The sequence below is a fragment of the Pongo pygmaeus genome, chromosome 3 (assembly GCF_028885625.2).
Source record: "Pongo pygmaeus isolate AG05252 chromosome 3, NHGRI_mPonPyg2-v2.0_pri, whole genome shotgun sequence".
NCBI lineage: Eukaryota > Metazoa > Chordata > Mammalia > Primates > Hominidae > Pongo > Pongo pygmaeus.
The window spans coordinates 6,534,466-6,547,332 of NC_072376.2; the positions used below are offsets into that span (position 1 = coordinate 6,534,466).

At 57.9% G+C, this 12,867-nt stretch overlaps 1 protein-coding gene across 6 annotated transcripts in view; it reads left to right on the forward strand.

The window, feature by feature from the left end:
• PPP2R2C (protein phosphatase 2 regulatory subunit Bgamma) overlaps nt 1-12,867 on the forward strand; it is a 247,451-nt gene that overhangs the window by 231,497 nt on the left and 3,087 nt on the right. For all 6 annotated transcript variants that reach the window (XM_054484751.1, XM_054484755.1, XM_054484756.2 and 3 more), the window contains 2 exons: nt 2,909-3,078; nt 7,216-7,307. In XM_054484751.1, the coding sequence (XP_054340726.1) occupies nt 2,909-3,078; nt 7,216-7,307 (262 nt within the window). The remainder of the gene's footprint in view (nt 1-2,908; nt 3,079-7,215; nt 7,308-12,867) is intronic.

The window sequence follows — 12,867 nt, forward strand, 5'->3', positions numbered from 1 at the left end:
GGGGATACCAGAGGCATGAACATAAACCTGGGAGCCTTTTCCTGCCCTGTAAGCAGCTTCCCTCCCCCTCCCCTCACCTCCCCTCCCCTCCCCTCATCTCCACCTCCCCCCACCTCCCCTCCCCCTCACTTCCCCTCCCCCTCCCCTCCCCTCCTCCCCTCCCCCTCCCCTCCCCCTCCCCTCCCCCTCCCCTCCCCCTCGTTTCCCCTCCCCCTCCCCTCCCCTCCTCCCCTCCCTCCCTCCCCCCTCCCCTCCCCCTCCCCTCCCCCTTCCCCCCTCCCCCTCCCCCCTTCCCCTCCCCCTCCCCCCTTCCCCCTCCCCCTCCCCCCTTCCCCCTCCCCCTCCCCCCCTTCCCCCTCCCCTCCCCCCTTCCCCCTCCCCCTCCCCCCTTCCCCCTCCCCCCTCCCCCCTTCCCCCTCCCCTCCCCTCCCTCCCCCTTCCCCCTCCCCTCCCCTCCCTCCCCCTTCCCCCTCCCCTCCCCTCCTCCCCCTTCCCCCTCCCCCTTCCCCCTCCCCCTTCCCCCTCTTCCCCCTCCCCCTTCCCCCTCTTCCCCCTCCCCCTTCCCCCTCTTCCCCTCCCCCTTCCCCCTCCCTCCCCTCCCCTCCCCCTCCCTCCCTTCCCCCCTCCCCCTCCCCTCCCCCCTCCCCCCTCCCTCCCCCCTCCCCCCTCCCTCCCTTCCCCCTCCCCCCTCCCTCCCTTCCCCCTCCCCCTTCCCCCTCCCTCCCCTCCCCCTCCCTCCCCCTCCCCCTCCCTCCCCTCCCCCTCCCCCCTCCCTCCCCTCCCCCTCCCCCTCCCTCCCCTCCCCCTTCCCCTTCCCCTTCCCCCCCTCCCCCCTTCCCCTTCCCCCTCCCCTCCCCCTTCCCCCTCCCCTCCCCCTTCCCCCTCTCCTCCCCTCACCTCCCTGCACGCAGTGGCCTGGGATCAGGGTGGTGACACCTCGGCTCTGGAGCCCTGGCCCACCGGGTGCTGGAACTTCCTTCCTCCATGGGGAGGGGACTCCAGCCTCCTGCCTGCCCCTCCCTACCTCCTTGACTGAGATTTCATCCTCCCTGTCTCTGAACCCTCAGTGGCTCCCATTTCCCTAATGGTGACTTCCTCACCCCTCGCCGTGGCCCATGAGATCCTGCGTGGGTGGCCCCTTGAGTCTCTCTTCCCCCTGCTCACTCCTTTCTCTGCCTGCACGGCCCTTGGCATGTCCCTGCCTCAGGGCCCTTACGTGTGTCATCCCTTCTGCCCAGCGCACCCCTCTCCAGGCATCGCCACCGATCTCTCCCCAACTTCACTCAGACCTTGGTCAAACAGCACCTCCCATGGAGGCCATGTCCACCTAAACTGCCAGCCCCCAGTGCCTATCTCCCCGCAGGCTCTTCCTCCCCAGCACTTGCTGCTCCCTGGCAGTGCAGGGCGCCACTTAGTTTTATTGTCTGTATCTGCAAGGAGAATGTTGGCCGCACAGGAACAGTGGCTTTATGCTGGTCACTGCATCATCCCAGGGCCTGGCACAGAGTAGGTGCTGTTTGCATTGGTTGATTGATTGGGTGAATGAATGAATGAATGAATGAATGAATAAGTCCATCAGGGCAACCAGTGGGCCCTGCAGAGGGGAGCTGGACAGGAGTTGTATTTCTGGAGGGGCAGTGGCCAGGCACAGCGTCCACCTTGGACGGGGGGGAGAATGGGGTGCTGCCATTTCCCATGAGGGGATAAGGGGCTGGGACAGACCTGGGAGGCAGGACATGAGCCCTTGTGGCTGAGAGGGGCCAGCAGGGAGGGGCCTCTCGGGAGCCTCAGGGTGCTGTGATCAGCTCTGCTTCCCTGTTTCAGGGGTAGAGACCAGAGCAGGCCAGCAGGCAAGGCTGCCACTCAGCTGGTTTCCATGGGGACAGCTGGACAGGTTGTCATACGTTTAGGTCTTTCCAGATTGGCTGATGAATGGCTGTCAACCCCACCACCTCGTCCTCTTCCCATGGCTCCCTGGGTCTCTCTGTGGCCCAGGTCCCAGGGAGTTAGTACCTGGCCCAACAGGGGTCCTAGTCCCCACGCTACTTCAGCCCCAGGGTCACTGCTACCAGTGAGACAGATACCAGCAGAAATGAGCTTAGAGACCTTGTCCCACTTTGGGAACCTCTGCAGCTCAGGAAGGACAGGTTATGGGGGCAGTGGGGAGGGGATGCTGTCTGGGGAGTCCTCATTGCCCACTCTGTCCCAGTCTGTAATTGTCCAGGATAGGCAGCAAACTGTTGCCTTTAGGGACCAGATAAGCAACTTCCTGTGCGGAGCAGGTGCTCCAAGAAAAAAGGAGATGGTCAGTGGGTGGCACACAGGAGACTGTACCACCTCTGTGGCAGTCAGATTTGATTTTGTTCCAAACCCCATGGCAACAAAATAAAACCTACCTGTGAGCAGGGCTCAGCCATGCCTTCCCAGGACACCATAAACAGAGATAACTACCAGCCCAAGGTCCCAGGGCCAGTTAGTGCCAGAGCCACAAGCAGTGCCCAGCCTGGTGGAGGACATTGTCCAGCACATTCAAGAATGTCAGGACACCTTTGCAATCTGGCATTCAGCATCACCAGTAAGGGGCAGTAGAGGGCAGCACATCAAGTATAGATCTGGCTTCAAATCCCGACTCTACCACCTTCTTCCAGCACTGACTCCCCAGGCATGGGTTTCAGCCAGCTGCTCCTCCGTTTTCTTGGCTATGAATGGGGATAGTAATGGCTATTTCCACACAGCACAGAATCTTACCAAGCTTGTTCCCTGGTAAGTGTTTAGTTCTAGGTTTGAGGAATGAATGAATGACTGAATAAACACAGCATGGGCCCAGGTGCAAAACAGAGTCATCTGTCGTGCCAACCCCAAGGGCGGGAGCAGCCCAGTGACGGCCATTGCTTCTCTGTCTTCACAGTCTTTGAAGAGCCCGAGGACCCCAGTAACCGCTCCTTCTTCTCGGAAATCATCTCCTCTGTGTCCGACGTGAAGTTCAGCCACAGCGGCCGCTACATGCTCACCCGGGACTACCTTACAGTCAAGGTCTGGGACCTGAACATGGAGGCAAGACCCATAGAGACCTACCAGGTGGGCACCACAGCAGGAGACCCCGAATCCCGGGTCTTTTTTCCCCATACTGAGATCCCCGTGGAGGGGGCCTTCCTAGCCAGGCGTGGCTTTCATATGCCCAGTATGTAGGTGAAGACACGGAGGCTGAAGAAATCCAGCAGCTCATCCCCACACGTAGCTTGGCAGAAGGCAGGAGTGCTCAGTCTTGCCTCACAGGGAGCTTCGGATGTCCCTGAACAAGGCCTGCAGTCCAGGGCCCAGGGGCCTCAATTCCAGGGAGGAGAGAGATGTGGGAACAGAGATGAGCGTCAGGCTGGACCCCAGTGGAGTATGTAGACGATGGCTTCCCTCCCCACTCCCCGGGAGCCTGCATCGGAGCTGTACCATTAAAGTGGGTTAAGCGTTGCCCTCCCAGGGTGCATCCGTAAGCAGTGCATGCAGAGGTGAACTGAGCACGTTTCCTTTCCAGATCCTCATCACAGGCCTATAAGCCCAGAGTATAGGTGAAGCCTGGGCCCTTCTTGGACAGTATTATTTATTATCTTGCTATTATCATCCATTCAGATATGTTAGGGGGTAGACAACAAAACTCATGTGATGTTAAAATAAAATGTGGACTTGAAAGAAATGTGGGATGGCTTCAAAGCTGGTTCCAGTTAGGTGGAGAGATCAAGGAGGCTTCTTGGAGGAGGTGGCATTTGTGCTGGGCCTTGAAGGATGAGTAAGATCTGGCTGTGCAAACATGGGTGGGAAAACACCCCACCAGAAACCCCAGCCAGTTCCTCACCGTGTCATTCCTCACGCACGCGGTAGCACGTGCTTGACATCTCTCACCTCCATTCCTTACTGCCCGGTGACAAGGAACCATCATCTCATTTGGTGGAAAGGGAACTCGGGCACTAAGAGGTGGGGAGATGAGGGAGGTGTCTCTCGGCTGGGCGGTGACAGATTCAGAGCCCAGGCTCAGAGCCCTACACTTTCCTTTCCTCCGTGCTAAGACCTAGTAGGGAAGCATCCTGGGTGGCACAGGCCCCGCTGGGAACAGGTGCAGAGCTCAGAGGGTGGGCTGCTGTGATCTGACCTGGGCCCCAGAGGAACAGCACACACTCCTGGAAGCCACACACCCCCAAGGACCGCTATGGGGACCGCCTGTTTGTCAGCGATGTGTGTTTCCTTGAGTTCTTGCGACTGCCCCAGCTCCTCCCTCAGGCCCCCTCCTCACACTGCACACCCCAGGCAGGACTCAGCCCTCCTCTGTCCCTGTGGGAATGGCAGAGACCCCAGACTAGGAGAGGGACAGGATAAGCCTGGCTCAAGCCTGCAGGAGCAACTCTCTGACTCCCTCTGGAGGCAGCTCAGGGAAATGAACATTTCCAACTCCCTCCGGCCCCTCGTCTGGTCACTGACGTCCATCCCTGTGGTCCACAAAGGCCCGTGAACCCCTGAAACTACATGGAGTGTTTTCAATGGGCATTTTCAGGGGGAGGGGGACACAACTTTCCAAAATTCTCATGAAGGACCCCACGAAGGAGGGGAATGACTGTTCCGGAGGGTGAGGCCCTAAGCTGGGCACTTGGCATCTGGCCCAGCTGACCTATTGATGCTAAAATAATAGCAATAACTACATAAAAGCAGCACAACAACCAACATTTTTTGGTGGCTTATGATGTGCTAGAAATTGTGTGTAGCAGGACTGCGTTCGGCTGGTGTGCAGTGCTTAACAAATCGGGGCTGTTTTTCTCCCACCACGGGGAGTCTGGAGAAGGCAGTCCAGGAAGATGGGGGCGCTCCATGACTCCGGCAGTGCCACAGTGGTTCCTTCTGTGATCCAGTCCACCATCATTTGGGCGTTGGTTTTCCACCCTCACATGTGGTACCTCATGGTGACAAAGTGGCTGCCACACCTCCAGGCACTTTGCCTACATTCCAGGCAGGAAATAGGAAGTGCGCTAGATCTCACCCCTGGGGTCTGTTGCGTGTTTCACTGTGATTGTAAAATCTTCCCCAGAATGCTTCTCAGAAGACTTCTTACACCTCATTGTCTAGAATGGGTCCCTGGCAGCCACCACAGTGGCTGGGAAAATTAATAGTTTAACAGCCTCTGTGGTTGAAGAAGGCAAGGGTGAAGGGGCTGGGGATGGTTGTTGAATGAGCCACACTGAGGTAAGTCCATAGTATACGTTGCCTCATCTAAGCCTCCCAGCTGTCCTGGGAGGTGGGGCCGGTATTCTCCCCTTCCATTTTATTGGAAGACAATTGAGTTAAATGGCAAATCTGTGACAGAGCCAGCAAGCAGCGGACCTTAGATTGACATTCAATCTTTCTCCAGAGCTCTTCCTCACCCTGCCACTAGAGGGCAGGAGATGCTTAGTGCACGTTAGAGAGACCAGCACGCGCATTTGGACGCGTGCATCACCAAGGCTGCTGGGACTGAGTAAGGAGGACACACAAAAATGCAGACCCAGGGGTGGGATACGAACACTAAAACCTGCTGCCGTTCATCCCCCTTGATTTTAGTTGTTACCCATACTGAGCCAGTACACTGTGCCCAACACAGTGCTAGACCCTGGGCCCAGAGAGAAGGAAGAACCTCGGCCTCACCCTCAAGGGTCCCAGACAGACAGGAACACAGTGACCTTCAGCATGGTGGGGCTGCAGCAGGGGCCCAAGGGGAAGGCAAGGGTCACCAGGAGGACACGGGGGCTGGGGAGGGATGAGCAGGGCCCCAGGTGGGAGTCAGGTAGCCTTGTGTAACCATCCTGTCTGCAGTGAATAGCAGGCCCCTCCTCCCAATCCTGCTTCCCCAATGCCACTCTGTTTTCCTGTGTAGCCCTTACCACCATATTAGTCAGATGGCTGAGAGAAACAGAACCAACAGGATGGGGATGGAGACTGAGAAAGAGAGGGAGATTTGAAGGAATTAGCTCACGTGGCATGTTCTAAGTCTGCAGAGCAGGCCGGCAGCCTGGCGACCCAGGGGAGAGTGACTGCGCGAGCCCACAGGCATCTAGATGGCGGAATCCCCCGGTCCTCAGGGAGGTCTGTCTTTGTTCTATCAGGGCCTTCGACTGATTGGACGAGGCCCCCCACATGATAGAGGGCAGCTTGCTTTACTCAGTCTATCAGCTTAAATGTTAACCTCCCCTACAAAATGTCTTCACAGAAACACTTAAGTATCTGGGTACCATGGCCCAGCCAAGCTGACACACGAAATTGACGTTCACACCACCCTTCACGTTTTCTGTGTTCATTGGAGTTGTTAATTTCAACTCCTGGGAGTTGAAACCAGGCTCCATGGCACCCAGTTACCTCCCCTTCCCCACCCAGAGGGCAAAGCCCATGCCCTGTTGTCCTGGCAGCTCCAGCCCCAGCAGAGGGCTGGCACTCACGCGGCCCTCCGGGTACAGGGCTTGTAGGACCGGCTGCAGTCAGGTGGATGCAGGTCATGGGGTGTCACCATCTCTCCTGTGGGGTAGAGGAATCCTGGGGAAGGGTCCTGGTCAGCCTCTTAGAGGCTGTGTGACCCTGTGAGCCTCAGTGCCTCGTGCTGTGGATAGATGAGAAACCTGTGTGGGTTCCCTCTTCCCCTTTCTTGATAGCCGCCACCCTGTGTTCTCGGTGATCATTACCCTCAAAAGGCCTGCCCTGCACTTAATCCCAGAACCACTGTGAGGTTCACCCTCTTATCACTTTAAGTTTGAAGAAACTGAGGCTCAGAGAGGTGAAGTCACTTGTCCAAGATCACACAGCCGGGAGGGCGGAGCCAGGATCTGGACCCCAGGCGGTCCTGGCCCCTGTGCTGTGGGAGTTCTGTTTGTCACAGTGGACTCTGCTCCCTGGTGCTGCTCCCGTCTCTGGCCACAGCTCGGAGGTCAGCCATGTGCCTGGTCGTGGGCCCTCCGATAAGACGAGCAGGGCTCTATTGGGCTGTGTCATGGCGGAGGTCAGCCGTGTGCCTGGTCATGGGCCTCCCAATGAGATGAGCAGGGCTGTGTGGGGCTGTGTCAGAGCATTCAGACCCTCGCTGAGATGAGCAGGGCTGCATTGGCCTGTGTCAGGGCATGTAGACCCTCACTGCTCTTTGAGACCCTTCTTGTGGAGGGGCTGGGACGGTCGGGGCGCCCCGTCCACTCACCTCATCCCTTCTCCCACCAGGTCCACGACTACCTTCGGAGCAAGCTCTGTTCCCTGTATGAGAACGACTGCATTTTCGACAAGTTTGAATGTGCCTGGAACGGGAGCGACAGGTAAGCCCTGACCTCAGCCCGCACCTCACCTCGCCGTAGGGAGGGTTTCTCTCCTGCAGAGGTCTGGGCTGGGATTCCGGTGACCCACAGCATGGGGCTACTCAGCCTCAATGGGTCCAGGTGTTTGGGTGAAGCCCACACTTTCCAGAGCAGGTTCAACTCTCAGCGCTCAGATTCAAGGGGCAGGACATGAAACTTTCTTCATCTTCGGTCAGTGAACCTCACAGCCACGTTGGCGCCTGCCCTATGGGCAGTAGTGGGAACATGTTTAGTTAATTCAGGGTCCCCAGTGATGTGCTCCCCTCTCCCAGCTTGTCGGGGGCAAGAGCTGTATAGCCCAGCACCTGGTCACCATCATCGATCCACACCTGTGTGTCCTGAGACAGCCCTGCGCCCCTGTGGCTTTGACCATCGGTCTCCTCACCCCTCCTCCCATCACCACTGCTGTCTCTCTCTCTTCTGGTGACACCCCACTCAGGCCCGCTGAGGCTCGGGGGCACCTTGGAGCTCCTGTACCCTCCAGGGCTTGTCACAATCCACAGGTCCAGCCGTCTCTCAACCCCACCTGCCTGGAAAGTGGCCCCCCCCCAGTGCCAGAAGTGAGTTCCTGTGTCTCCCCAGCCTGGGCTCAGCCCAGGGCAGGCATGGACAAGGGGGCCATGGCAGGGGCCCCTGACCTGACCTCTGTGTCTCTTCTCTGGGATTATTCCTCCATTCTGGAGGTGGGAAAATCCCTCCGCTGCCCTCCCAAATCACATCAGCTTTGTGCTCAGGGTCCTGCCAGGAGTAAGATTCTGAAATGGACAAGCCTACTCTCCATCTGTGAGTTTCGAGCTCAGAAGCTGAGAGGTGGCCTCTCAGTGTCTCCTACAGCTGCTTCCTCAAGGACTAGATTCCTTCTAGTCCAGCTGCCCAGATCCAGAAGTGGGTCTCCAGATGACATACAGTGCGGAGATAAAGACCACACTGGCTGCTAGATCAGAATACCACCTGTCAGGAGCCCATGTACTGTCACCTTCTCCCTGCAGTCCTGTACAATGTGGCGGGCAAGGAGGGTGGAGCGAGAGCCAGCAGCCCTGACTTGGGCGTCACCTGGTGGGGGGCTGTCCACCCTGTGGATGGCATCAGTCACATGACAGGTCTGGGCTCTCCCAGACCTCTGAGAGTGGCCAGCACTATGGTGGTCATGTGACAGCTGCCGCGCTATGACTCTCTGTGGCTTTGGGCACAGGGCTGGGACCATCAGAGTTGGTGTGTTGGATAAGGGGAGGGGCTAGACATGGCAGGTACAGGACCAGGAGGGAGGCCCCTGGAAGCAGGGCTGGATCCAAGTGGGGGGCCAAGCCATTGTGTCCAGGGAAGGAGATTTCTGAGAGAGCTGCCAACATCCTGGAGCTCCCCCAGCCCGCAAGGGTCTCTGAGCAGAGCCCGAGCTCAGGTGAGGGACTGGCATGGTGATCACAGGGGGCCACTAAAAGATGCTTAGAAAACCAGGATGGAGGCCCGGCCTGGGGCTGGGCTGGCACAGCTGGGTCAGCAGGACACAGGACCTTCTCTCTAGGCCCTGCCCCCAGATAGATCCCAGATAGATCCCAGACACCCCCAGCAGACAGGGCTCCTCCCATGCTCCTGAGCTGCAGGCCCTGACACATTTGGGGTTTCCTGGTGCAGTGGGTCCCAAGAGGGTCTATCCAAATCGGACGAGAGGGACCTGCAGCTGTAAAAAGCTGATTCCAGCTTTTATGTGCGTTTTTGGGGGTAGGTCCCCGCTGGCTGCGACCCACTGCCCGTCCTTCCTTCAAGCTGCCACCAGGGGGCACCCGCGGCCAGGTGATGCCTGCTCCCAGGACTGGAGAAGCCGCCCAGCTGCCCCAAGGCTGACAGTGGTGTCCAGGCCTGGGCTCTCCTGCCCTGCCTCCCACCCGCCACTTCCTGCGTGCACTTTACACGCCAGCCACGCCCTGTCCTAGTGGTCCCCCACCCGTCTCAGTCTCTCGCTCCGCACCTGGCTCTGCTCTGCGCGGCTGGAACCTCTGTCCTTGTTTGCCTCCCGCAATGGGTGTGGTGCCCTGGGGGGCTACTATAACTCGACCTGTTCTGAGCCCTTCACTGGGGACCTCAGGTGTGTCCAGTGGCTGTGGATGTTTCTAGAAGGCATAGAGGTGTGCCACCTCCCACTTCACTTTTAGCACTGTTCTGAGAACAACATACCCCATGGTCAGGGGTCCCAAGGTAAACAGACCCTGGGTCCTGCCTTCCAGGTGCTCAGAGGCTCAGGAGAGAAGCAAGGATTCCCCCCAGGTTCCCACATCCTTGCAGACCAAAGCAGACTCGAATCCTCGCGGGCTCCCAGTTGCTGCCCTCGTATTCCTGGTGACCGCTTCTGACAGTTGGCCCGGCCCACAGAGCGCCGCTGCTGCCGCACAGTGGCTGCCCGATGGCCCCTGCCGTGGGGCTTCCTAGCACCGGCAGAACGCGGATGGGCAGTGCGCTGTGGAGAGGCAGCAGCTCTCCTGCTGGACTCTGTCAGTTTCTGGTCCACATTCTACCCTGTCCACCGTGTGCTTGAGGAAGCCCCTAAGTCAACTCAGTAGGAAAGTGGTTCTAGGAAACTGTGGCCTTCGTGGCCGCTTTGGGGATGAGACCATGTGTGATGACTTCAGCAAGATCCCAGTTCATATGGGCAGGGGTGCCGCAGTGATCCTGCGTGGACTATCCTATTGGCAGGCCTGCCCTTCCCCTGGTTACCCACCCGGAGGAATCCTGCAGACCCTCCCACAATCGGCTTCAACGCCCCCTCCTCCATGAAGTTCTCCTTGATCTGTCCTGGGGGGAGGGATTTGTGCCAGCCCAGCGTGCTCGGGTGCAGGAGTCAAACACACCTACACTTGCTCTGAGAAGTCCCGGGCAAGGCTACCCCAGGGGCTCATGCTGTATCCGTAGGGCTGTTTTTTTCTCTCCGGCCGTTTTCTTCTCTCCATGCTTCCCCATCTCCGCTCCTCCCTGCTTCTTACACACTGGCCTCATCCTCTCCCTCTTCGGAGATGACCCCAAAAATCATTCCCCTTTCCATTATCCTCAGCCAGCCAACCCCTCCCAAGGGACTGTGTAAAACTCTCATGGAAGGATCTGATTGGCTCTGTGTGGGTCACTTGCCCACTTTTTCAACCAATCAGCATGGACAGGAATATCACATGCCCCAGTTGGCCAGGCCAGGGGGCGGGGAGAGCACTGTGATTGACCGCTCACAGGGATAGGGCGTGCAGTGGCGCCATCTCGGCTCACTGCAACCTCTGCCTCCCGGAGTCAAGCACTTCTCCTGCCTCAGCCTCCCAAGTAGCTGGGATTACAGGCGCCGCGGGTGGCGGGGGCAGGAGCCTTTCTTTCCCCAATGGAAAGAGGAGCGGAGCACTGGGGCTGAAAGCAGCCGGCATTGTGGTCCCACATGCAGATGAGGCTAGGAGAGGTGAAGCAGCTCACCTGCTCTTTTCCCTGTTATGGGAACCTTCTGGAATTTAAGAAACCTGCATGAATTAAGAAACCTGCAGGCTCTCATGGTGCTGGGGCCTGGTGCTCTAGGATGAGAGGGGCCCCTCCCTCTCCCCCAGAGCACGTGTCAGCTGAATTCCACACCCGAACAGGGAGAGGATCAGGAACTGTGTGGGTTGCAAATGATTTTAATTATGTCGCTCTCCTTCCACTAAATGGATCAGAAGAGCCAGCATTGTGTGAAATCACCCAGGTTCATTCTGTGAACTGTTCTCTGAAGAACAAAGGGGGCTGCCTCCCCGCTGTGCCGGCGCGGGGAGTGTGGCCTCCCCCAGTCAGCCTGTAGCGCCTGGGCAGGCCCTTCTGTGCGACTCGTTCACCCGGCCCCCCTCGCATGCCGCTTTCCTTGTCCCAGGCTCTGAATCACATATAAAGCGGGTGCGGCTTTGGTCACATGGACGATTAGGATCGAGGAGTACCTGGTAACTAACAAGAGGCAAAGTGCCTCAAGCCCAGCACTGTGCGGGGTGTTCAGCCTATGTACCCTGATTCACGCTCACCAGGGGCTGCGTTCCCTTGTTGATCCTAGTTTTTATAGAAAACTAAGATAGTGCACATGTCAGGGTAGGGCAGAGCTGGGATCCGGACCCAGGCGGACTGGCCAGAGCCCAAGACCCTGACCACAGTGCCTGAGCTCACGTGTGAGCTTTTGTCCTCTGTGCATAACCCCTGGAGACCCAGGGATCCTCCTGGTTCTGTCACAGAGCAGTGTCACCCTCAGGAAGCCTAGCTCAGCTTTCAAAAGGGAACGGGATTTCCTCCCTGAAGAGCCTTCAGCAGGACAACTTCTTTATGGTCGCTTTTTGGAACATCCTCTTCCTCCCCGGTTACCTTGTACCCCACAGCTGCTCCAGGGCCCTGCAGAGGCCAAACCCCAAAACCCTCCCTCTGGGAGCAGGCCCACAGAGCTGTGCTTTCTCTCCTGCCTCTTACTATGTGGATGAACTTATCCTTCCTCCCACTGGCAGGAACCCCTTCTCCTTAGGAGCAGGGAGAGCAGAGAAGTGGTGTGGAGTTCTCTTTAGTGGGACGGTGAGGGCAGTGAGCCCCTGCATGTCAGCACTGCTCGCCCCGACCCTCATGGCGATGCATGTTTGTTTATTCGCCCGAGTCCTCGGGACAGGCGGGCCCCTGGAGGGAAGCAGGGCCTGGTGGTTTTCTGTCCCAGCTGCTTCCGTGTCTACCTCCTGCTGTGGTTGCACAGTCCGTTTGGAAGGCCAGAGCTTTCTCTCCTGGACTAACAGAAATTACAGGAGGGTCTTTTCTTTTCTTTTCTTTTCGAGACGGAGTTTTGCTCTTATTGCCCAGGCTGGAGTGCAGTGGCATGATCTTGGCTCACTACAACCTCGCCTCCTGGATTCAAGCAACTCTCCTGCCTCAGCCTCCTGAGTAGCTGGGATTACAGGTGCCCACCACCATGTCCAGCTAATTTTTGTATTTTTAGTAGAGACAGGGTTTCATCATGTTGGCCAGGCTGGTCTCAAACTCCTGACCTCAGGTGATCTGCCCGCCTTGGCCTCCCAAAGTGCTGAGATTACAGGTGTGAGCCACCACGCCTGGCCAGGAGGGTATTTTCATGATGATTGGGGCAGAGCATAAAAAGGATCTTAGCTCCTGGCCTCAAAGTCTGCGTGTTGGTGGCAGCTGACATGTGAGGGGGTATAAGAGACCCCAAGAGACGGGAATAGAGGCAGGTGTGGGTTCCCTTTCCAGGGAGCGATGGCTCTTTAGGCTCTGGGATTGCTTTCTTTTTCATTTGTTTGTTGTTTTGAGACAGAGTTTTACTCTGTCACCCAGGCTAGACTGCAGTGGTAAATCACAGCTCACTGCAGTCTCTGCCTCCCCAGGCTCAGGTGATCCTCCTGCCTCAACCTCCCGAGTAGCTGGGACTACGGTCATTTTTAATTTTTTTGTAGAGGTGGAGTCTTGCTAGGTTGTCTAGGCTGGTCTTGAACTCCTAGGCTGAAGCGATCCTTCTACCAGGGCCTCCCAAAGTCCTGGGATTATAGGC